The sequence below is a fragment of the Danio aesculapii genome, chromosome 24 (genome assembly GCF_903798145.1).
Source record: "Danio aesculapii chromosome 24, fDanAes4.1, whole genome shotgun sequence".
NCBI lineage: Eukaryota > Metazoa > Chordata > Actinopteri > Cypriniformes > Danionidae > Danio > Danio aesculapii.
The window spans coordinates 16699958-16725397 of record NC_079458.1 but is presented as its reverse complement, the minus strand read 5'-3'; the positions used below and the strand labels follow the sequence as shown (position 1 = coordinate 16725397).

The window sequence follows — 25440 nt, the reverse complement described above, 5'->3', positions numbered from 1 at the left end:
AAGAAACGTCAAAAAACTACATTTCCCAGAATGCACCTGTCTGTTTGCACTGAGACACGCCCCAAGCAGGAAGTGCTGAGTGGAGCAGCAGAAACTGTTAGCTGCTAGTAGAAGAGATGTTTTGAACGTGGCTTCAACGGAGGCGGATTTATTCTTCACTTTTTCATCCGATGTGTGAACGCGTCTGTTTCGGATACTGTCATCCATTCCTTGTGCCGACCACACTAAAAACAGCGGCATAATGGAGCACATCCGCACGCCAAAGGTAGAACTGACTTAAATATAAGCTTTCAACGTATGGCAGAAAGAGTCAGAACTTTAAAGTCACAAACCATTGATAAATGTCATTGAACTCGTGTTTCTTTAAACGTAACCATTTATGTGTTGTGTTTTCGCCACATGAACTGGCGCGCGGTTCTCAGCTGTGTTTATGTTCATCTATATATCTTCTGGCCTTGTAAATGAGTCGAGTGCATTTGAATGAAGTTCTGGTATGTGAATGCTCTTTGAATGTGTGGCCATCTTGACAGATTTAAAAAGCTTTGCAGAACTGGACTATCCTGAAAGGACTGTCCTTGGGTCTCGGAGGCTGATTCGGGATTTTTTGTTTGTTTATTTGTTTGTTTGTTGTTGTGGTATTAGATATTAGGCATGTGGGCTCCCAGGAATTCCTTTTTATTTTTGACTGTAAATGATTGCAAATTGTTTGTTGTGGCATAAAGAAACATCATAATTCTTGATATAATTAACTTTATATGTTTTTTCTTTTCAAACGCTATATTTCTTTTCTTTTCAAACGTTTTGCCTGTGCCCTTAAATGGATAGATATGTATATACACTCACTGGCCACTTTATTATGTACACATTAGGGGTTGGACCCTCTTTTGGCTTCAGAACTGCCTTAATCCTTCATGGCATAGATTCAACAAGGTAGTGGAAATATTCCTCAGAGATTTTGGTCCTTAATGACATGATAGCATCATGCAGTTGCTGCTGAATTGTCGGCTGCACATGCATGATGCGAATCTCCTGTTCCACCACATCCCAAAGGTGCTCTTTTGGATTGACATCTGGTCACTGTTGAGGCCATTTGAGTACAGTGAACTCGCTGTCATGTTCGAGAAACCAATCTGGGATGATTCTTGCTTTATGACATGGAGCGTTATTCTGCTGGAAGTAGCCATCGAAGATGGGTACACTGTGGTCATTAAGAGATGAACATGGTCAGCAACAATATTCAGGTAGTATTCTGCATACCTCGGTTGTAACGAAGGTTTTTTGTGTTACTGTTGCCTTTTTATCAGCTCGAGCCAGTCTGGCCATTCTCCTCTGACATCAACAAGGCGTTTGCGCCCACAGCTCACTGGATATTTTCTCTTTTTCAGACCATTTTCTGTAAACTCTAGAGATGATTGTGTGTGAAAATCCCAGTAGATCAGCAGTTTCTGAAATACTCAGACCAGCCCATCTGGTACCAACAATCATGCCATGTTCAAAGTCACTTAAATCACTTTTCTTCCCCATTCTGATGCTCGGTTTGAACTGCAGCAGACCGTCTTGATCATGTCTACATGCCTAAATGCACTGAGTTGCTGCCATATGATTGGCTGATTAGAAATTTGGATTAATGAGCAGTTGGACAGGTTTACTTTAAAGTGGCCGGTGATTGTTCGCCATTTGGATTTGGATGTCTATATATTAAAATTGCAACTTTTATGAAAATAATTTGTCAAAATATCTGTGAAATAATGTACTATTGTCATCTAGCATAAGTTAGAAGATACCACGTTTATGTAAAATAAAAATTAAACAGCATCTTTATTCTGACATGTCATTTTTATTGTAGGGACTTTTTAATTTATTTTATTTTGCATTATTAAAAACTTCTTGCTGACAAATAGGTAAACCTAGTGGTTTGGAAAGGATAAAGGTTTAGAATAACAGGTAATTAGTATTTTTTGGCCTGCACTTGTTGTTTTTTAAACAGAGATTGAGGTAAAGTCGGTGCTAAATTCGCACATTCAGACTTTCTTCCTAATAATATAATTTTATAAAATATTCGCGAATTGTAAATAGAGAAATCATATTAGCAGCCAGTGACTATCAAAGTATAACATTGTTCACAGTCTATTACATAGTGCTAATGTTGTTTTGAAGTCTTACTTACATGCGATTTTAGAACCAATATTCAATTTAGCTTGGTGAACAACATAGGGAGCGATAAAATGAACGAGTGTGCTAAAATAAAACCTCAATTAAACAGAGTCTTTAAAATATGTCAATTACTCCTATTCTAAATATGCCTGATAAGACTTATCTTTTTTTTTTTACATATAAAGTAATGTTACAAAGAATGCCATTTTATGTCCTTGCACAGAAAAAAACAATAAATAAAGAGTAAACATTTAATGTATGAAAAAAATAAAGTTGTGTTACAGATTTGACCCATCTATAATTTTATTCTTTTTTTGTATATATTATGTTTTGACAATCCAAAAGTCTATAAAAGTTTCATAAACAAGTCTCTATAAAAGTCTCACTCATAGAGAATATATTACAGTGTTTACTTTTAATACCTGAACTAAAGTTTCCACATAGTATTTTTGTTCCTCTTAAAAATCTTACTCACTGTTTGTTTTGTAATGTCTGCTGATTTTATTGCGGCCACAGGAAATGTGTTGCTTAGCTGCCGGCCAGTTGCTGGGAAATGGAGCCAAATCTAATTGAAATGTACAGTAGTTTTAGATAATATTAATCGACAGATATTAATGTCAGCATTCATGGTGTTATGTTATGTTTCATGCATTGCATGCGGAGACATTTTTCCCTGTTTGTTTGTTTGTTTTTACTAAACTCCACCTCTAATCTTATTTTCCGTCTTAGCATTTGGCTAAATATGTGATGGGATATAATTTGTTTAAAGCAATAATACTGTATGTTTAATGATTTAAAAAAAAATTAAATAAGGCATTGAACTGTACAAGTCTGTTTTACTGGTGGTTTGTCATCTTAAATATGATTTGACCTATGCAGCTTTGTTATGCAACACCCATAAATATGTTAAATTTATATATTTCCTGGATCAATTTCATAGAGTAAGCTAAAATAAGAATCAAGCTCAGTTCAACAGATTTTGCAATGGTTAAATCAGTTACACATGTTTTTCCTTAAAACTAGGGCTTCAACTAATGATTATATTAATAATATATTAGCTGGCCGATTGTTTTATTGATTAATCAGATAAAAACAAAAGACTTTTTTTTTTTCATTTGACTTTTTGCTTATCATAACTATATAAAACCATAAATCGGGGTGTTATTTATGTATAAAAGTATACTTAAAAAATGCAAAAGCCACATATTGAGTTTAATGATCTTTAATTTAGATTTTTTTTAACCTTAAATAAAAAAGTAGTAAGTCGGCCAGGTACTTACCGCTTACTGTTGTTCGAATACCATGAATTCGGACACACTACTTGGATCCATTACCATTTTTAATTATATAGTATTATATATACTATTTAGCCACTTGTCATTATCGCATGACCTACCCACATCAGTTGTGTCACTTCACTTTTACTCATTAATTCTTTTGTGGGGCATTGTGGGATAATGTAACGTCCATTGGATGCGCAATTCAAAATTTCACTTGAAGTTGTAGGTCAGCCAGGTACTTCTCGCTTACTGTTTTTCAAATACTATAAATTCGAAACGAAATGAAAAACAAGTTTATTTTTGAACAGTAAAACGTCTTTAAATATCCAAAATATAAATAAACAAAAAACACTCAAAAGATGACCTTTGCTGCTTGTTCAAAGTACTTCTTTTAAATGAGTTGAAACAACACAATTCTTAAGATTTTTTGAGTACAACTTAATTGTTTTATGTTAAATCCACTTAGATTTGTAAAAACGATCGATTCACAGTAAAATATTAAGCAGTAGAATCTGTTGAAATATCAAAATATCAAAATTATAGTTAATAAATAAACAACAATATATGCTTTTCTCTACAGGTAGAGCAAGTGAAGTTGCTGGATCGCTTTAGCAACAAGTCAGTCACAGGAACGCTGCATCTGACAGCCACACATCTGATCTTCGTGGAGAGTAATTCAACCAGCTCCCAGGAGATATGGGTATGAACAGCCTCTTCTTAACTGTCTCCAAATGATCTGTCATGACGTGATAATGAACTCCTGTGTGACTGATGGTGTGGTTTGGATACACAGTTAAAATCAAAATGAATTAGCCCTCCAAATATTTCCCAAATGATGTTTAACAGAGCAAGGAATTTTTCATAGTATTTGGTATAATATTTTTTTACTTCTGGAGAAAGTCTTATTTGGTTTATTTAGTCTAGAATATAAATATTTTTTTATTTTTTAAAAAACTACTTTAAGGTCAATATTATTAGCCCCCTAAAGCAATATTTTGTTGTGTCTACAGAACAACGCACTGTTATATTAGCCTAATTACTCTAACTTAACTTAATTAACCTAGTTAAGCCTTTAAATTCAATACTAGTGTGTTGAAAAATATCTAGAAAAATTATTTACTGTCATTATGGCAAATGTAAAAGAAATCAGTTATTAGAAATTACTTATTAAAACTATTATGCACACAAATGTGTTTAAAATATTTCAGTTAAACAGAAATTGGGGGAACAATACAGCTGGTCTAATAATTCAGGAAGGCTAATAATTCTGACTTCATATTTCATACATTACTGCTAAGCCACTCTTTTATTTGCTTTTATAGTGGGATTATAGGGAATTGAGTCATGGGAATGAGGTTACTAGTTCCTCACGTTGGTAGTAGGCATTGTTGCTGTGGAAAATTGTCGGCTGAGCTGGCCCTAGAGGCCAAGTGAATACGAGAGTGTCAGGCAGGCCAGGAGAGGACATGAATACCAATGACCCACATAGCTGAAGATGTGATCTGCCATTTTTATTATGTCCATCACAGAGTGAGATTCACAGATTATTAACCTTATTGCACCATCGTCTACACACTGGAAGGTCAAAAGTCTGGGCATGCTTGCTAATACAGACAACTGAACTTTATAATATGCTCTCTTGAGATTGCTTGCTTTTATGCTATTACTGTATGTAACCTAAACCCTATTATTATTTGTCCTAGAACATTTTTTTTTCATTATTATTTTGATAAAAGTTACTGCCTCTTAAGTGATTCCCTTAGAATTCTTTCATTCATATGTCCACTATATCTTTTCATCAAGTTTGGACACCTTACTTGGATTTTAATAATGTTTATTCAAGCCATATTTTGAGATTTGTCATATTTGAATCTATTTATTTTCATAATAGTTTTTTTGTTTAGTTTAAGTTACTAGTTATTATTATAATTAATTTGTATATTTATTTATTATAATTAATTTACTTATAATAATAAATAATTTATTTTGTCTTTCTTTAGCATTGTTAAAATGAGCATTGTCAGTTGGTTTGTGTCAGTGTGTTTTTGTGATTAATCGTTAAAATGTTCATAAAACATGCAATAAAAATGTAACTGCTTCACATGCAAGATAGATAGACAGAATATATGGATGGATGTATTGATTGTATAGATTGGATTGATGGAAGGATGGATGGATAGACAGACAAATACATGGATGGACTGATTGTATGGATTGATTGATTGATTGATTGATTGAATGCATAGATTGATGGATGAATTGATTGATTGATTAATTGGATTGATAGACAGATAAACAGATGGATGGATAGACAGATAGATAGACAGACCGATAAATAGATGGATGGATTGATTGATTGATTGATGGATGGATTGACAGATAGATAGACAGATAGATAGAGGGATAGATGGATGGATTATTGATTGGTTGATTGATTGATTGATTGATTAATTGATAGGATTGATAGATGGATAGACAGATAGATAGATAGATAGATAGATAGACAGACAGATAAATTGATGGATGGATGGATGGAAGGAAGGATGGAAGGAAGGAAAGTTAGATTTTTTTTTTTTCCTGCTTGCCAGTAATCGATAAATTACACACAGGATTCAAATCAAATACTATTTTGCATAAATACGTAAAACTATACTGTAAAACTAAAATGTATCTTAACAGATAAGATTAACGCATGAAACTTTTCATTTAAATGAGTAATTTCCATTCTAGTCTACTATATTTACAACTTCTGTAATATTGATCTTTTATGTTTTCAGGACGTGTCGACATTTCCAATTTTCTTCTTCATTCCTTTTCTCGTGTTCCTCTTTATAAAATGAAAGTAATGTGCAATGACAATTCAATACCATGACGATGACAATTCAACACACACGATTAACATATTCAATTAAATGCCCAGCACTTTTGGAAGGTCAAAATCTGGAGTGTTTTTAAAATGCGCATGTATCTGCATTTCCATTTGCATGGTGACTCAGGCTGCTGTTGTCATTGATCACTGAAGTGTGCACGCAATGCATAATGCATGGGGAACAGAAGGCATTACTGCAGGCAGACAGAGACGTTTCGTGCAGAGAGAAGAAGCTAAACGTGAGGATGCGGAATTTATTTCCGGTCGTTTCCACACTGTCATGTGAGCATATGCTACTCCAAACAGCCAGCTACAGTTTTTAGAAAGTGCTGGAACAAAGTCTCAAAGATTTGCTTCTGATGCCAGATTTAATGCTGGTCTTAAAATCTGTATTAAGTCTAAATTTACAATGTCTATTTTGCTAACACACATTATTATTCTTTAAGTGAACAATTAATCTGTGAAAGTTAATACATTGAAAAAAATCTACTGTTTTTGTAATCTTCGATCAAAGTTAGACCATTTTTTTCACATTTGGAGTGATGGTCCTTCTTTGTTGACCTCAGTTTGACAGCTTCAGCCACAATATTATTAATTACGACGACCCTCTTGCTGTTAGTTTGCTATAAGGGAGTGATGTGCAAAAAGAGATCCCCACCCCCTGCTCAATATTCTGTTTAAGTTTAACATCAGCATAATGAATTAAAATGTACATCAGCATACTGAAATACTGTGACCCAGCCAGGACTTGAACCAGAGACCTTCTTGCTGTGAGGCAACAGTGCTAACCACTGAGCCACTGTGTCGCCTTAAGAAATTATCATAAAAAAATTGAATGGTTTATAACAGTGGTTCCCAACCCTGTTCCTGAAGGCACACCAACAGTACACATTTTCAACCTCTCCCTAATCAAATACACCTGAATCAACTTATCATTACATCAGAAGAGACTCCAACACCTGAAGTTAATGGGTCAGAAAAGGGAGGCATCCAAAATATGTACTGTTGGTGTGCCTCCAGGAACAGGGTTGGGAAACACTGGTTTATAACAAGCACAACTATATCAATTTAAAATCAGGAGAGAATATTTTGATTTCATTCCCACGTTAAGTGTTTTTATACCGAGTAAACTTTATACTAATTTGATAATTATTGCCGTGGATTATTATTTATTGTTATGGATTGCTATTTAATATTGATGTAAAGTCGAGATAAGGGTATGAATAAAAAGCATTTGCTTCTTCCTATTCTTTTGAGTTAGAATTGTGTTGTATTGCGTTGTATTCAATTGTTTTGTATATTAATTGTAATTATTTATATATATATATATATATATATATATATATATATATATATATATATATATATATATATATATATATATATATATATATATATATATATATATATATATATATATATATTTCACATGTTCAAAACAAAGTCTAAAGTCTGTAATGAGCATCAGATAGTAACTTATTAAATATACTTTAAAATCTGCTCTTTTTCATGTTAGGACAGCTTCAAATTGGACTGTGCAAGCGGTGACTTGGAAATGTAGGAAATTGTAGTTTGTTCTCTAATGCTGATCTCCTCTGCATGTGTTTGTTTGTTCAGATCCTGCATCACCACATCGCCTCTGTGGAGAAGCTGTCCCTCACAACCACTGGCTGCCCGCTCCTCATTCAGTGCCGAAATTTCCGAGTGGTCCACTTTGTGATTCCCAGAGAGCGGGACTGCCACGACATCTACAGCTCTTTGCTTAGGCTACTGAGACCGGGTGGGTAAAATCATCACGTCCTTAAACTAAACCCAGCCTCAAAACATTACGCAATTCTGAGTGTGCCTCACTCAAGTGAGTGGGCTTAAAGGTGCAGTAGGTGATCTGCCTAAATGCTAACCGGTTAGCATAATATGTTTGAAACACAGTCCCTTCCTTGACGTCCAAAGCCACGCCTCCTGAAATTACAAGCATGCACATTAAAGATGACAGACACCCACGAGATCATGTCATTCGCCAGTTAGAAAACGTTATAGTACTTTATAATACTACAATTCTGAATGAAAAACTGTATTATATCTGGAGCATTTTCAGTTGTGTAGCAAGAAAAACTTGTCATAATGGGCTATATTTAATGCATGCAAGGATCGCTGTTCTCACTCTCTCACAAGCTTTGTCCTAAAGCGACTACTGTATGCTTAGTGATTGGCTGATTGCTGAATGCCTCCTCAATTGTAAGTTGCTTTGGACAAAAGCGTCTGCTAAATGACTAAATGTTAATGTAAGTTTTCTGAAAGTCCCATCGGGGGCCAATAGGCCTTAGCCATCCTCTGTTTTTTCTTTTTGATTGGATGTCAGATACATTCATGCTTTGTTAACTCAAGTTCAAGGACAAGTATACACCAGCGCAAAACTCCAGATGGTCTCCTGAATACTTTTGACTTTCACCTTTTGTGTTTTATTTATTTGTTTATTCTGTACCCCAGTGTCCTATGACGAGCTGTACGCTTTCTCCTACAACCCAAAGCAGAACGACCAGCAGAGAGAGGAGGGCTGGCAGCTCATAGACCTCGCGGCCGAGTTTGAGCGGATGGGTGTGCCATGTGACCAGTGGCAGCTGACAGATGTTAACAGGAACTACAAGGTATGATGGGAAGGTTAATTTGTGGAACATACCCTACATCAGCTTCTCACAGGGTTCACACGCCTCTTGAATTTTAGACGTATGAATTCAAGGCTGGGCGACATGGTGGCTCAGTGGTTAGTACTGTCACCTCACAGCAAGAAGGTCCTAGCTAGACTAGTTGGCATTCCTGTGTGGAGTTTGCATGTTCTCCCCGTGTTGGCGTGGGTTTCCTCCAGGTGCTTCGGTTTCCCCCACAAGTCCAAAGACATGCGCTATAGGGGAGTTAAAACAGTGGAGTTATAGGGGAGAATAAACAAATTGTCCGTAGTGTATATGTGTGTGTGCGCGTGTGTGTGTGTGTGAGAGAGAATGAGTGTGTTTGGGTGTTTCCCGATACTGGGTTGCAGCTGGAAGCTGGAATGCGCTGTGTAAAACATATGCTAGAATAGTTGGCGATTCATTCCGCTGTGACGAACTCAGAAATAGAGACTATGCTGAAGGAAAATTAATGAATAAACGAATTCAAGGCCTGGAAACTACCTTAAAACTTATGTAGTACTTGAATTTATAGTCTGTGGTGTTATTTTTTACAATTGTAATGTTCTGCTTTCAAAAAGTGAAGGAAAACTGAGAAAATCTTCATTTAAAAGCTTCATTTTAAATCTTGTACAAGAACAATGACGCCATATTGCACATTTGAACACTATTTCACAAACCGCATTTGAATATTACCAGTTTTGATTTCGGCAAATTGAAAATTAATGGTGCTTTAAAACGTCCTTGAATCTGCTGTGAGTGAGAACCCTGTTCTCAGATGATGTTTGACCTATATTTTGGTCTCAAGTTATCAAATTACTTAAAATAGATTGTACAGAGTAGTATTAGAATAAAACTAGGGTCTAGGTATAAAAAGGTGACCTCACTGGTGTGTAAAAGTGCTGATGGGGTTTTTCTGATATGTTAATAAATCTGGCAAATCATCCGTTGTTCATTGCTCTTAACGTTAAAGTGTAGTTCAACCAAAAATGGGAAGTTCTGTCATCTTTTATTCACCATTCACTTGATCAAAACTAGTTTGAGTTTCTTTTTTTGGTCAAACACAAAGGAAGATAATTTGAAGAATATTGGAAACCGGTAGCCATTGACTGTAGTATTATTATTTTTTTGTTACTATGGATATCAATAGTTACCGTTTTACAGCATTCTTCTGAATATCTTCTTTTACTCGTGAAGGTTTGAAACCATTTCAGGGTGAGTAATGATTTAATGGTTCATTCGTGATACAAAATATTGTGCTACTTGCTATCACTAATGGGCTGTACTGTATGCACAGATAATGTTTTTCAGCCAATGATGAACTTCCGGTGAGAGCTTTAGGTAACTATTTTCACTTTCAAAAGGTTCCTTTTACAGCATCAATGTTGTAATGTAATTACAATACATTCAGTTATTTAGACATAAGCATCCATTTGGTTATTAAAACGTAAAAAGAGACAAAAGACCATTTAAACACAGGCGCCATCGTTCTCTGCAGGCGAGCGCAGAAATTCCATTGAAAATACTGGGCTAAAATTAATTTTCAAATTTGAAAGACATGGCGCGGAAAAATATAATTGAATGTAGTGCTTCTTGTTTGGTCTGATACCCAATTTATATCGTATCTCAGCCAGGCAGTGAAGATCGCTGTTTATTAAAGAAATCTTATGTTAAACATGACGATTTTGTATGGGATGACAATTAACCAGAACACTGAGGCTGGCTGACATGACAGTGTAACTTACAGAAATGGACACTGAATGAATGTTGTTACGACTCTGAGCAAAGAATCTTTTTTGACGAATGGGATCTTAAGATTTCACTGTAGATACAGGTGTAAATCAGCATAAAAACTGCCAATATGTGATGCTTTATTTTATGTGTATTTAAAAGCATTATTTATAATTACAGTTTTTATTATTAGAATTTACAATACCGTGATATTTCTGATATACAACTACTGTATACAAAAAAATCTAAACTGATTAAAACAAAAATTTTACATTTATATTTTAGAATTGTTTAGTCATAATTTCATGAGTTGCATCTTGGAGTTATTTATTGTTTTGACAGTTTTGTAGCAGAGCTATTTAGAATCATTTTCAGTAGTTCTTTCATACTAAAATAAAACAAAACCCAAATATCAGATGGAAAACTATAACTATAAAAATATATTAAAATGCTAAAATCATCAAAATACGGAATCCCTTTGTAGGGTTTCTGAAGGAAGCGGATACAAATATGTTGTCTGTATAACTTGTATCACCTGCTATTAATATGCCATGTACAGTCAGAATTATTAGCCCCCCATTGAATTTTTTTTACTTTTTTAAATATTTCCCAAATGATGTTTAACAGCGCAAGGAAATTTTCACAGTATGTCTGATAATATTTTTTCTTCTGAGGAGAAAGTCTTATTTGTTTTATTTCAGCTAGAATAAAAGCAGTTTTTAATATAAAAAAAAACATTTTAAGGTCATATTTATTAGCCCCTTTAAGCTATATTTTTTTCTACAGAACAAACCATCGTTATACAATAACTTGACTAATTGCCCTAACCTCCCTAGTTAACCTAATTAACCTAGTTAAACCTTTAAATGTCACTTGAAGCTGTATAGAAGTGTCTTGAAAAATATCTAGTCTAATATTATTTAGTCATCATGGCAAAGATTAAAAAAAATCAGTTATTAGAAATGAGTTATTAAAACTGTTATGTTTAGAAATGTGTTGAAAAAAATCTTCTCTCAGTTAAACAGAAATTAGGGAAAAAACAAACAGGGGGGCTAATAATTCTGACTTCAACTGTATGTATGTGCATTTTTTATTTATATATTTGTAATTTTATTATTGTTATTATTATTATTGCTTATTTTCTTTTGTTTTCTTTAGTACATGTTAAAAGTTCATGAAATCGTTAAAGACAAAAAAGGTATCACATAAATATTATTGAAACAAACTGAATTTAAACAGAAAATGTCATATTTGTTTTGTCTGTTTTTTAAATGAAGAAAATTCTGCACTTATTCACAAAAATATCTTTATTTTCCATCAGAAATGAGCGAAATTAAGGCCCAATAATAATTTATGTTTCAGTTTTAAAACATAATTTTAGAATGAAAACGATTCGCGCCCATACTGGCGTTTCACCGTGCCTTTCTGAACAACTCTCTGTCTACACTACGTCGATGAAAACGCACATCACATGACCACGCACACACTCTGGCATGCACTGCAGCAATGAGAGCTGTGCAGGTCAGACTGCTGATCAAGGATCTTCCGCTGGATCTAATCTCACTATATTTGTTAAACGTGATATTCAATTTATCTCGTCTCTATCTAATGACATATTCCCCGACTTTGGTCTTTTGAATCTATTACTTGTTCTCAGGTAACGTGTTATGGCTGAGCGTAAAGTGAAGTTAATGTATTAATTTATGTAACCACGTACACTGACTCTGCACATTTGACAGATTGCTTGCATTTATTTCCTATATTGTATAAACTTATTGTACGTTATACTTTTATAATGGCCATTATTGATTATTAACACTAATATTCAGCAAAAGACAAGGTAAGTTTTTCATATTTTTCAATAAAAATGAAAGGAGGCAGTTATGTTATAGGCTCTGTTTTGTAATAAATATGCATACAGTGAAGATGACGGTCATATAAATATGCAGCTACACGATGCCTCAACATTTTTGGAGTCTGTTAAGTTGCTAATATCAAAATATAAACTAGGCAGTTCCTCATATCATGTGTTCATTTTAGTTAAGGAAAGTGAAACAACGTAGCCAGGGTGATGCGAATGAGGTTATAAAGTACACTGTTCCCTTTGAAGATTTACCCGACGTGTTCTCGGGAGATTGTTTTCCATATCAAACTTGCAAAGTCTGAACTTACAAGGAGAGGATGCAAGACTGATCTTTGTTTAGGCTAATATTAAGGAAAAAGCCCCAATCAGATAGATGAATGTCTGCAGCCCCGCCTCCGTTTTCAGATGTTTCCGTTTTCCCCCATCCACACTGAGACGGAGCAGCAGTGTTTTAAAATGAAAACAGCCTCTACAGCGTTTTCAAAAAGCTCAGTTTTCGGCACTTTAAATCGTAACCTTAGCCATAGAAAAACGTATGTATTTTAAAACGAAACATATTAGTGTAAACGGAGCCCCTTAACAATCAGAGTTAAGAGGTTATGTTGACACTTGACACTTTAAGGATCCAGTGGAGTTTCATATATTCATATTATTACATATATATTATATATATTATATTCATATTATAATCACAAGCTTTTTTTTAAATACTTTTCAGTGGTTCAATGTTTGTAAAATCCACAAACACACATAGAGAGTGACAAAAAACATTATACATGAAAACAACTCTAAAAACTATACAAGTTTACTGTTAAGATTATGATTATGACCATTAGAGCATAGTTACAACAGATTATTACTGCAATATCAAGTCTGGTAATGGTTTTCTTCAATGCTAATAGATAACACACTTTAAATTCTGTTCTCAGGTGTGTGAGACATATCCCAGAGACTTATACGTCCCAATTACAGCCAGTAAACCCATCATAGTTGGCAGCTCCAAATTCAGAAGCAAAGGCCGCTTTCCTGTCCTGACCTATTTCTACCAGGAGAAGAAGGTAAAGACTGTTTTCATGTGTCACCACCACTGTTTGGAAAAGGAAGCCAGTTGGTTTATGAGCCGATTTTCTTCCTTTAATTCATTAAGACACATTTAAGTCCCACACAGTAATTGGCGTTAGTTGTTTCTGCTGTGTTGCGTTACATTGAAGTAATGAAATGGCAAACAGGTAATGGCTTGTCAACACACAGAGGCAGTTTATGTTAAACATCCACACCCTCACACATGTAACACACACAACATGTTACCCAACACAACAATCATGGTGTTTCCAGATCGGCAGTAATTTTACTGGCAAATCCCGACTGTTTGCCAGCGGCTTCTTGTCCTTTTTAGTTTGCCCATCGATAACTATAGTTAATAACTAAGTTTCCATACATCTTGTGGGATATCACATTAAAATGCTGAATCGAAACACCAAAATGTGAATAAATTGTAAAAAATGTGCATTATAATTAGTGCTGGGCAAAGATTAGTGATTAATTCAAAATAAAAGTTTGTTTTGACATGATATATGTGTGTGTGTATTTGATATATTTATCACTTGTATGTGATACACACACATACATAGAAACAAAACAATTTTGTTACATGGATATTTACATTTATATATCATTTATCATATACACATATATTTTATATGTAAATGTAAATAAACATTCTCAAATATATTCATGTGTGCATTTATATATACATAGTAAAGATACACAGTACACATTTGCATTATGTCAAAACAAACTTTTATTTTGGATTCAATTAATCGTGCTAAATTTTTGCCCTGTACTAATTGTAATAAACATATGGGCTCAAATGTGTCTGATACATTTTTAATCTGATAAAATGATATATATACATTTCAATAGAAATAAAAAAAGAATTAAAAATATATATATAATTGTAGATAAAACTAATAGTATAATTAGAGGTGCCCATTTTTATTCTCTTACACAAATGGAATCGAAACTGTTTTATTCATAAATGTTTTGTGCATTCATAATAATTTTCGAATTGTACATGACATACACTCACAACTTTGGATGCAAACATAACTACTTGTGGAGTTTTGATGAAACATTTGTTTTTTTTTATGATTCAATCAAAAATATTTAGTTTTAGGGGAAAAAATAAGTACATAGTAATTAAAAAATAAAAGATTGCAAATAAAAACTATGGTTAATTAAAAATAATTATATTAATGATTATAAAATGTTTTGCATTGCAAAAAATAAACGATGCAGTTACCACAATTTTCATTACACACTCATTCATTTAGCTCTCTGTTCCGATGTCATTGATTGCACATCTAGAACCTTTGCTTGTTAATATTGTGTCTTTATTATTCAAACAGTTTTAGACCAATATTAGGTACATTGTAATTAAAAAATAAAAGACTTCAAATAAAAAACGTTAAATTAAAAAAAGTCACTGATTAAAAAAAAAACTAAATCCACTGACATGTGACTCATGTCTTTCCAGACCCATAAGACATTTTGGAACACAAATGGAGATCTATTTTTTATCAAGTCTGAGAAATGTATTTCCCTCCATTGACAGCCTGTTCATCCAAAACCTGTTTGACATTCAGAAATGGATTAAAAAATTAATCCAAAGTGTTTAAATACAAACTCTACAATCTGATTTTATATTATACTCAAATTGCTGGATATTTCTGTTTGATTTCTCTAGGCAGCAGTGTGTCGGTGTAGTCAGCCTCTTTCTGGCTTCAGCGCTCGCTGTTTGGAAGACGAGCACATGCTTCAGGCCATTAGCAAAGCCAATCACAACAGCCGATATATATACGTGATGGACACGCGACCTAAGGTACAACATCATGAAGTTTATTCTTATTTTTTTGGTGGACATAGACCTTTTTAAGTACTTTTTGTTGTTATTGCAGTTGAACGCATTAGCGAATCGTGCAGCAGGGAAAGGATATGAGAATGAGGACAACTACTCCAATATCCGCTTCCAGTTTGTGGGCATTGAGAACATCCATGTGATGAGAGGAAGTTTGCAGAAGCTTCTAGAAGGTCTGGAACATTTAAAGTAGGAGATTTTGGTTCATTTTCATTATATTTTGTGGATTGTCAACGTGTGCTTTTCTCATAGTGGTGGGAACACGCTCCCTTTCCATGACTGATTATCTGGTTGGACTGGAAAACAGTGGATGGTTGCGTCACATCAAAGCCATCATGGACGCAGCTATATTTCTTGCCAAAGTAAAACATTTTTTAAACTTTTTGCATCATAATAAAATAAAAAAATTAAATGACTTAAATAAATGAATTGAATTCATCTCATTTAATTAAACAGATTTATTTAACTTATATAAAGTACGATTAAAATAAGAAATCAAACATTTAATGAAGATAAATCGCTAAATAAAATTAGTATAAAATAAACAAATAAAATTGTAATAAAATGTTATTAAATATTTAGAATAACTGTATAATAATTGCAACAAAAATATGAAGTATTATTCAACGAAATAACCTAGAACTTCACTGAATCCAGAAATACACACAAAAGATATGAATTATATAAAGAAATAAATAAAAATGTTATTAAATTAAGTAATTTATTGAAGGATTAAGCAGAATACTATAATGAGTTGGAAAAAAATTATGTAACTTAATAGAAACTAAATAATTTACACCTATATCATTACAGCATAAATTAAATAAACCGACCGACCGACCGACCGACCGACCGACCGACCGACCGACCGACCGACCGACCGACCGACCGACCGACCGACCGACCGACCGATGCATGCATACATACATACATAAATAAATAACTTAAATGTATTTAATTAATCTTATTTAATTAAATGTATTTATTTTAACTATTTAATGAGTTTTAAAAAGTAGGATTAAAATAAATAATTAAACATTTAATTAAGATAAGGCACTAAACTAAATTTGTATAAAAGAAAGAAACAAGCAAATAAATAAAAATTGCATTTAAATTGTCAAATTTTTTGAATAACTGTATAATAACTACAAAAATATGAAGTATTATTCAAATAAATAATGCAGAACTTCACAGAATCCAAAAATACACACAAAAGATATGAATTATATAAAGAAATGAATGAAAATGTTTATTAAATTAAGTAATTTATTGAAGGATTAAACACAATACTGTAATGAGTAGAAAAAAAAATAATGTAACTTAATAGAAACTAAATATTTTACACTTTATTTTTACAGCATAAATAAATACAAATAAATATATAAATAGCTTAAATGTATTTTATTCATCTAATTTAATTAAATATATTTATTTAAACTATTTAATGAATTTTAAATAATAAGATTCAAATAAATAATTAAACGTTAATTAAGATAAATCACTAAACAAAATTAGTATAAAAGAAACAAACAAATAAATAAAATTGGATTAAAATGTTATCAAATATTTAGAATAATTCTATAATAATAGTTACAAAAATATTAAGTATTATTCAAATAAATAATCCAGAACTACACAGAATCCAGAAATAAACAAATAAAGGAATAGAAAATATATATATATATATATATATATATATATATATATATATATATATATATATATATATATATATATATATATATATATATATATATGTTTGTTAAAACAAGTAAAGTAATTAATGAAGGAATAAACAATACTGTAATGAGTAGAAAAAAATTATGTAACTTAATAGAAACTAAATATTTTATATTGGATTTTTCACAGCATAAATTAAATAAATATGTAAATAAATAGCTTAAATGTATTTAATTCATCTTGTTTAATTAAACATATTTGCACTATTTAAATCATTTAAAAATTCTTTTAAAATAATCTAATATTTAATTAAGATAAATCATTAAACAAAATTAGTGTAAAAGAAATAAAAAAAATACATATTGGATTAAAATGTTATCAAATATTTATAATAATTGTATAATAATAGCTACAAAAATATTAAGTATTAATCAAATAAATAATCCAGAACTTCACAGAATCTAGAAATACACACAAAAGATACAAATGATATAAAATAAATAAAAATGTTTATTAAAACAAGTAAAGTAGTTAAATGAAGGATTAAACGCAATACTATAATGAGTAGAAAAATATAATAATGTAACTAAATTTTTTTTAAACGAAATATGTCACAGCTTAAATGAAATAAAATAATAATAAAATTAATTCTATAATAATTAAATAAAACTTGTTAGTTGACTGAAATATTGCTCATAAAATATTTTTAAGATGATGCAATCTTGAGAAGTTTGCTGGGCTTATATTTTTAATAGTGTTATTAGTTAACGATGCCAACTCTGGTATGAATTGAGCAGATTATTAATGAATGTTTTTGTAATACCAGGCTGTGAGTGTGGAGGGCGCCAGTGTCCTCGTGCACTGCTCTGATGGATGGGATCGGACGGCTCAGGTCTGCGCTCTAGGCTCTCTGCTGATGGATCCATACTATCGCACCATCAAAGGTTTCATGGTAGGAAACCTTTCATAGATTCAAGCTGACTTTTGCCATCTGTCACTTCCACCTCCTAATATATCTTCCTCTCATTCTCAGGTACTCATTGAAAAGGACTGGATTTCCTTTGGACACAAGTTCGCAGACAGGTCAGCATGATTCTCACAAGTTTCTTGAACATTCCGGTTGGAGATTTGATTCAATTGATTTATTAAAAAGATCTGACTCAATGAATTATGCAGGTGTTTTGATCAAAATTGACATTAGAAGTTATTAGTTTTTTTGATAATCATCATTATTATTCATAAAAACATCACTCACCTGCTTTAAAACATTGTAGAGACACACTGCGTAAGTTTCCCTCCTCTTTGACTTCAGTTTAGATCCCATTTTGTCCCCTGGTGCTTTGCCTTTCTTTTTTGCTCCCTCATTAGACATACTGGATATTTATATTGGTATGAGTTTAAGATGTTTAAGTGGGATGCTGTAACATTTAGGTGAGACAGGTGCAATGTGTGCGAGGATGAGGCAAGAATCAACTCTCTATTTAAGCTTTTTTACTGAGGGGTTTAAACAATATGTAACAATAATAAATGGAAAAAAGAAATAAACATTCATAATTATTCTCTTTAAACAAAAACAGAGTGTAAGCAAAGAAATTAACAAAACAATCCTTAAATTCAAAGTCTGAACTAGGCAAAAAAAAGGAATAATACAAATAAAAACCGAGATCTTCAGTGTACACGACACCCGAACTAAAGTAATTAAACTACAAAACTCAAAATTACACAGGAGGAAAAACACTCAAACTAATCTAACAAAAATCCATCTAAACTAAAACAAACTTAACAAGACGGTCAAAGGCTCAGATTAGAATTACACAACAACCATCACATTATTTTACTTAAAGCCAACGAAGTTCAACAAGCAAAGTCGAATTACTACAATAAACGGAGATAATAAATCACTAAACAGCCTAAGCATGTCAAAAAACAAATTGTGTGGAGCACAAAAGGTACGCCGAGGCAGAGCGCACACCACACCCTGGTCTGTCGGGGCTTTAAACGCTTGGGGCTCGTCCGGGGATTGGTGGAACCGACACCGTCATAATGATGATGGACAGATGATGAACCAATAAGAAACCTAAGGGTTGAGTAAGCGGAAAGGAGGGTGAGAAAAATAAATACATAAAGAAAGAAAACATCAAACGTAACGATATATTAATATCTGAATATTTGAATTTCTCATTGAGATCTCCAGCTGGCCTTTATCAGCCATTTATTTTCGCTGATGAAAGTAACACTGGAAATAATCTCCATGTCCTTTTCCGCAGGTGTGATCAGCTGGACCCCGATCCTAAGGAAGTATCCCCCATATTCACACAATTCCTGGAGTGTGTTTGGCAGCTGACGGAACAGTTTCCTCAGGCTTTTGAGTTTAGCGAGTGGTTTCTCATTCAGATCCATGAGCACATCCATTCCTGCCAGTTTGGCAACTTCCTGGGGAACAGCCAGCGGCAGAGGGAAGACCTTCAGTGAGTAAAACAGACATGCAGTCAAGTCCTTTTCATCTCAAAGCCTTTCATGGGCTCCTATTTGACCCTTTTACAAGATGTAAGACACGTCTTTGGGGTCTCCAGAATGTGTGTATAAGTTTCAGCTCAAAATACCCATCAGATTATGTATTATACCCTCCAGAATATGCCAATTTTAGACTCTGAGGACACAATAGCTGTTTTATGAGCCTGTGCCTTTAATGCAAATGCACTGGTTCTCCCTGCCAACCGTCAATTCATAAACAGAACATTGACAGAGACAGCCGTAGATGAAGCAGATTCAGGATTCAGTTTGAGTTAAATAAGTTTATTTGATATATTTGTGCAGTGATGCATTGTTTTCTGCAACGATGATCCACACACAAATGCCATTACATCAACGTTTTTAAAACGTTTTAAATTTGTAAAAGTCATTGTTGATGTGCAGCTGATCACAGAGAGTTGAACAGATCTTTTAATCCCAGTTTCTTTGCAAATCCTGTTCTGTGGACATGTTTATTCACATTACAACAGAGACATGTTAATACGTGCCTGTCTATCAATTTGATGGGCGAGCAAAACCGCACTCCGACGTCACGTTGCGGTGGGCCCTCAAAAACGCTGGATCCTATTTCAACGTCTGGAAATTTTAAGAAACTTGTTAAAATATGACTGTGGACACACCATACATACACACAGTTCTGTTTTAGACTTTTGCATTATAGGTGCCCTTTAATTTGTTTGAATGTAATTACAGGTTGAAGGAGAGGACGTATTCATTGTGGGCTCACCTTCTGAATGAAAAGCAGAACTACTTGAACCCCGTGTACAGCCCAAGCTTTGCAGAATCACACCCCGTTTTGGAACCATCCACCCAGGCCTACCACTTCAAGTATGGAAAGATATACATTTAATGTTTATGGTCTAGTTTCCACATGGTATGATATAGTGATGCACCGATATTGAAATTTTGGCTATTACAGATAACTTTTTATATAACAGATATAAGGAGTGACATTAGGGCTGCACGATATTGGAAAAATCTGACATTGCGATATTTTGTTTTGCTGCGATAGATATTGCTACATGAATACAATTAAATAGCTGCATTTGAAAGGATTTCAATGATTTAGATCGACTCTGGTGATCAAGTCTTTTCTATGAATCTTTTAAAAGTCAAAAATGGCTTTTAATGTATAACCTTTTATAAGTTTCCCCCTGGTTTTTGTCTTTTTTTATTTAATTTTTTTATTTATATATTTTTTCTCAACTCTATAAAATGTAATATTCATATTGTAACACCTTTTCTGTATTTTTTCTAATGTTCTAAGTTTCAAAGTTGCTGCAATCTTTTATTGTTACCGTGTATCGTGCATTAAATATAATATATTACTATCAATCATACGGCAGAGCAAAATTAAAAGTTTAATAAACAGTGCTTTATGGGTTTTTTTATGGTGCTTTATAGTCCATGAGTATTCAAATACAAAAATGTATCAATCAAATGTAAAATAACATGATCATCATGGTATAAATAACTTTATGTAATATTATAAAATAATATCTTTCTATTTTAATATTTAATAAACAATCTAATCCTGTAATGTGACTATTGCAGATACACACATTATGATATCGATGCTCAATTGCTCAGGAGTTGTATATAAATATAGCGATAAATATTAACTCTACTTAAAAAAACAAGACTTTTATTATATATATTATCCTTCATGCGTGAATTTATTCTTTAAACTAAACGTAGTTTCCATTGTAGTGCACATTTTTAATATCAGACAAATTTTTTATCCTTCTCAGTTGTGCATACATATTTAAAGCGCATTTTCAAAATGTATGGGCATCTTGGCATTTCCATTCAGCATTTTTTATGTGATGCTCCAAAATGCACATAAAAATAGGCAGATGGAATCATAGCTATCAATATTGCTTTGGGTCTTTTGAAAGGCTGCACATTTCCTATAGCTGTGTACATACACTTAATGTAGATTTAATAGGAATTTACTAATAAAAATGCTAAAAATTTATCTAAAATATGTACCTTTAATTCATATGTATGCAAAATTATTCAAATAAATTACATTCATGTATACAATAATGATTTTTTTCTTGCTTAACTGTCATTAAATCCCCTATATACAAGAAACAGCTTGTAGTCTGGCCATGTTTTTGAGGTCACATAGACTTGATGTAGATTTAATCTAAAGTTACTACTAAAAATGCTGTTTTTTTTTTTTGCAGGTTCTGGAGGAACATGTACCATCAGTATGACCGCTCCCTGCACCCTCGGCAGTCCATTCTCAAAAACGTTCTTACCTTGAAGGAAAGCAACCGAGAGCTCGAGGGCACAGTTCAAGCCCTGAAGACTGTGAGTTCACCTCGGGAATTTGCTTAACGGATCTAAATTAAGCCTTGAATGCTCACTTCCCATGAAAAAAAGCATTAGTCATGGATTTGTGTGTTGCAGTACTACTTACCGGATCAAAAGACGTTTGTAAGAACAAAATAAGGCTGTGAAGAACTGGAGCACTGTTTAATTCATATGTACTGTCATAACATTCAGGGCTGAGTATTATTGATAAATCATGTTTTCTGAAGTTCTGCTCTAAATGTTTTTTGGATAGAGAATGTCAGCTGAACTATTTATGTCCAAGTCTGCAACAGTACAAAATGTTGATAGTACTGTATTTCCACACTGAATTCATTTTCTACAGCCTAACAGAAGTTTTATTATTAAAATAAATATGCAATACCAACCAACTACTCATTTAGATGTACACATATGGGAGACGTTTTCATTTAAAGCAGCATTGCAATTAATGTTTAAGGGTTTTCTATATGTCACTGATAAACTTACAGACCAAAATAATAATAATCATTATAATATGCATAATAATAGTAGTAGAAGTTTATTTAATAATAATAATTATGAATAATAATAATTTATAATAGTACAACTTAGGTATGAGTAAAAAAAAACCTAAATAGTAATGCAACAATAATATAATTAATCATATTAATATTTCAGTGTATTTAATTATTATTATTAATATTAATATCTAATTCTATTTTGTTATTATAATTAATCATTATATGATTATAAAGCTATTTGTTTAATTAAATAAAATTAGATTTGTATAAATTTATTATATTATTGTATTTATTTTATACATTCTTTAAGGCTGTATTCTAATGTACACTCACTGATCCAACAAAATGATAATTTTTGCTGATTATTGTATGAAATTATTGTTTTCTTTATTTTTATAGTAATTTAGTCATTTAATTGTTTTTATATTTAATTTATTTAAAAATCAAGCAGCAACAATTCTAAAGTAGTTACATTTTATTATTAATTAAATTATAATATTAATAATAATTACTAATGTATATTGATATTTTAATTATATTTTAGTATTATTGTTATATGATTACAAATGCATTTTATGCGACGTGTTTATTTAAATTTTATATTTTTTATTATTGTATTAATTACAATCTAGAGGGCTGTATTTTAATGTTGATACACTCAACAATGATAAAATTATTGTTATCTAAATGTATTGTACTGATTATTATTATCATATGCTGTATTATTATATGTTATACATTATTATATTTTGTTTAACTGTGTTGTTTATTTTAATAGTAATATTTATTAGTAACTGAATTTTTTTATATTTATTTATTTACAAATCAAGCAACAACAACAACAACAACAAAGTAATACATTGTATACTTACTTAAACAAAGCTATTATTTTTATTTATATGTATGCACACTATAAAAAGCGAATAGTTACTTGACTTTAAAAAAGTCAGTAAACGTCGGTGCCAATAGCCTAGTGGTTAAGTGCGTCGACATATAGCACCATGGTGCTCACAGCGACCTGAGTTCAATTTCAGGCTCGAGGTCCTATGCCGATCCTTCCCCTCTCTCTGCTCTCAATGCTTTCTTGTCTGTCCTCCACTATCCTATCCCAATAAAAGGCGAAAAAACCCTAAAAAATAATCATAAAAAAACCATTGACTTTTAGAATTATGCTCATAGTTTGTTTACATAATAATTATAAGGCAACGAATTTACTCTCTTTTTTAAGTTAAGTCAACTAATTGCTTTTTATAATGCATAAAAATAACAATAAAATGCATTCATGCATACATACAACATTGTCACGTATAAATATTTCCCTAATTGTCAAAAAATCCCCTACATACAAGAAACAGCTTATAGTCTGGACATGTTTTAAGGTCTGGAAAGGATTCTTTCATTGTTTTTACTGTGACAGCCTCCATTCACCTCAGGGTGTCCGTGGTTAACATCCCTAAAAAGTGTTAAATTCCTTAGTATAAAAATAAGGCTTTAATTACTCTTAAAGTTAATTAAATCTGTGTTTTCAAGGGTCTTAAAATGCAATCAAACTGACTCTGTAAAGAAGATTTTGTTTCTGTTTTGAAATCTACTTAAAATCTTTTCATCAGTCTATTTCTCACCCAGAATTGAATTGGCAGAACCCTATAAAAGTGCAGGAATTTTGTTTATGCAGGCAGAGATTGTGGGGATTTCACTATATAAGAGCTTATGAAAGCTGCGTCAACCTGTACATAAACAAATGAAGAATAACCATGGGGTTTAGGCTTACACAAGTCTAATTTTCCACCATGGTTAAGATCTGTTAATGGCAATGTGTTCGAGGCAATTGGCTGATTTGGGTGCTTTTTGTGCAAATTAACTACCATAAAATTGGCCTTAAAAAGTCTTCAATATAACTTTTAGAAACCTGCAGAGACCCTGCACATGAAATGACGCATCTCCTGTGTTTCCACAGAAGCTGCAGAATTTAGGTGTGAGCACGTCTCCACTGAAGTCCCATACACCCCCGAGAGAGCGCAGCCTCCCTTCCCGACCTCGCTCTCTCATCCTGGGCGCTCCTCTTCTTGGCCGGAAGGATGTGCAGCAGGACGAGGATGAGATGTTTGCAGAGGAGGCCAGAGAGGATCAACCAGCCCGCACCGGAAGAGAACGGACTGTAGAGGGCAGCAGCGCCACAGAGAACGCTTACACAGAGCTGCCGGGATCATTCGGCTCCAGGAACGAACCAGCTGTTGTCACGCTGGAGTTCGGGGTCGCCAGAATGACCTGCTAAAGACACGACACACAAGCTCATTTTTTTCAGATACGAGGATTCCAGGTGGACTGGAGACGATTAAGATTTGTATATTCTGTAGTGAGAAAGAGGAGGACGTTTGTTTGTGTATGTGTGTAATGTGTGTGTGCTGGTTTTGGTGGTTTTTAAGGACACAGATTTGTTTAATGACATGGGTATTATAATGTTTATATGGTTTTTGAGGACGTGCATTCTGTCCTCGTAATTCAAAACTGTTAAATAATTATACTTAGTAAGATTTATTTACATTAAAAAATTGAGGGTTGGGTTTAGAGGTAGGGTAAGGCCATATAATAAGCTCGTTTTTTACAGTATAAGATATATTACATCTATGGAGAGTCCTCGTAAACCACCAAAACCAATGTGTGTGTGAGCTGCTGATGTGATTGCATTGCACTCATGTACAGTAGATGAAGAGATCAATTCAGAGGTGGATCCTTTAATGTAAATTCATTGTTATATCTGTCGATTTAAATGCCATTTCGGTCATCATCTACAGCTTGTTTATTTTGTTTCGTTCGCCCGTTTTTTAAAGGATGCCTATAGCACTAAAAAGAAAAGATTAAATGAAGAGCTGATGGATTTGTGACTCAGATCTTTTTTTTTTTTTTGGTGTTCAGACTGTTGTTGTT

The 25440-nt window shown here is 32.8% G+C and overlaps 1 protein-coding gene across 1 annotated transcript; it reads left to right on the top strand.

Moving 5' to 3' along the window:
* Positions 1 to 143: 143 nt before the first annotated feature.
* On the top strand, positions 144 to 25390 carry mtmr6 (myotubularin related protein 6). The gene is made up of 14 exons (XM_056450929.1): positions 144 to 265; positions 4015 to 4134; positions 7921 to 8083; positions 8791 to 8948; positions 13491 to 13619; positions 15308 to 15442; positions 15519 to 15651; positions 15731 to 15840; positions 17985 to 18110; positions 18192 to 18241; positions 19426 to 19626; positions 20384 to 20518; positions 21883 to 22009; positions 24470 to 25390. Exons 1-14 carry the CDS (start codon positions 242 to 244, stop codon positions 24785 to 24787), a joined length of 1929 nt encoding a protein of 642 aa, XP_056306904.1. The 5' UTR covers positions 144 to 241; the 3' UTR covers positions 24788 to 25390.
* Positions 25391 to 25440: the final 50 nt, after the last annotated feature.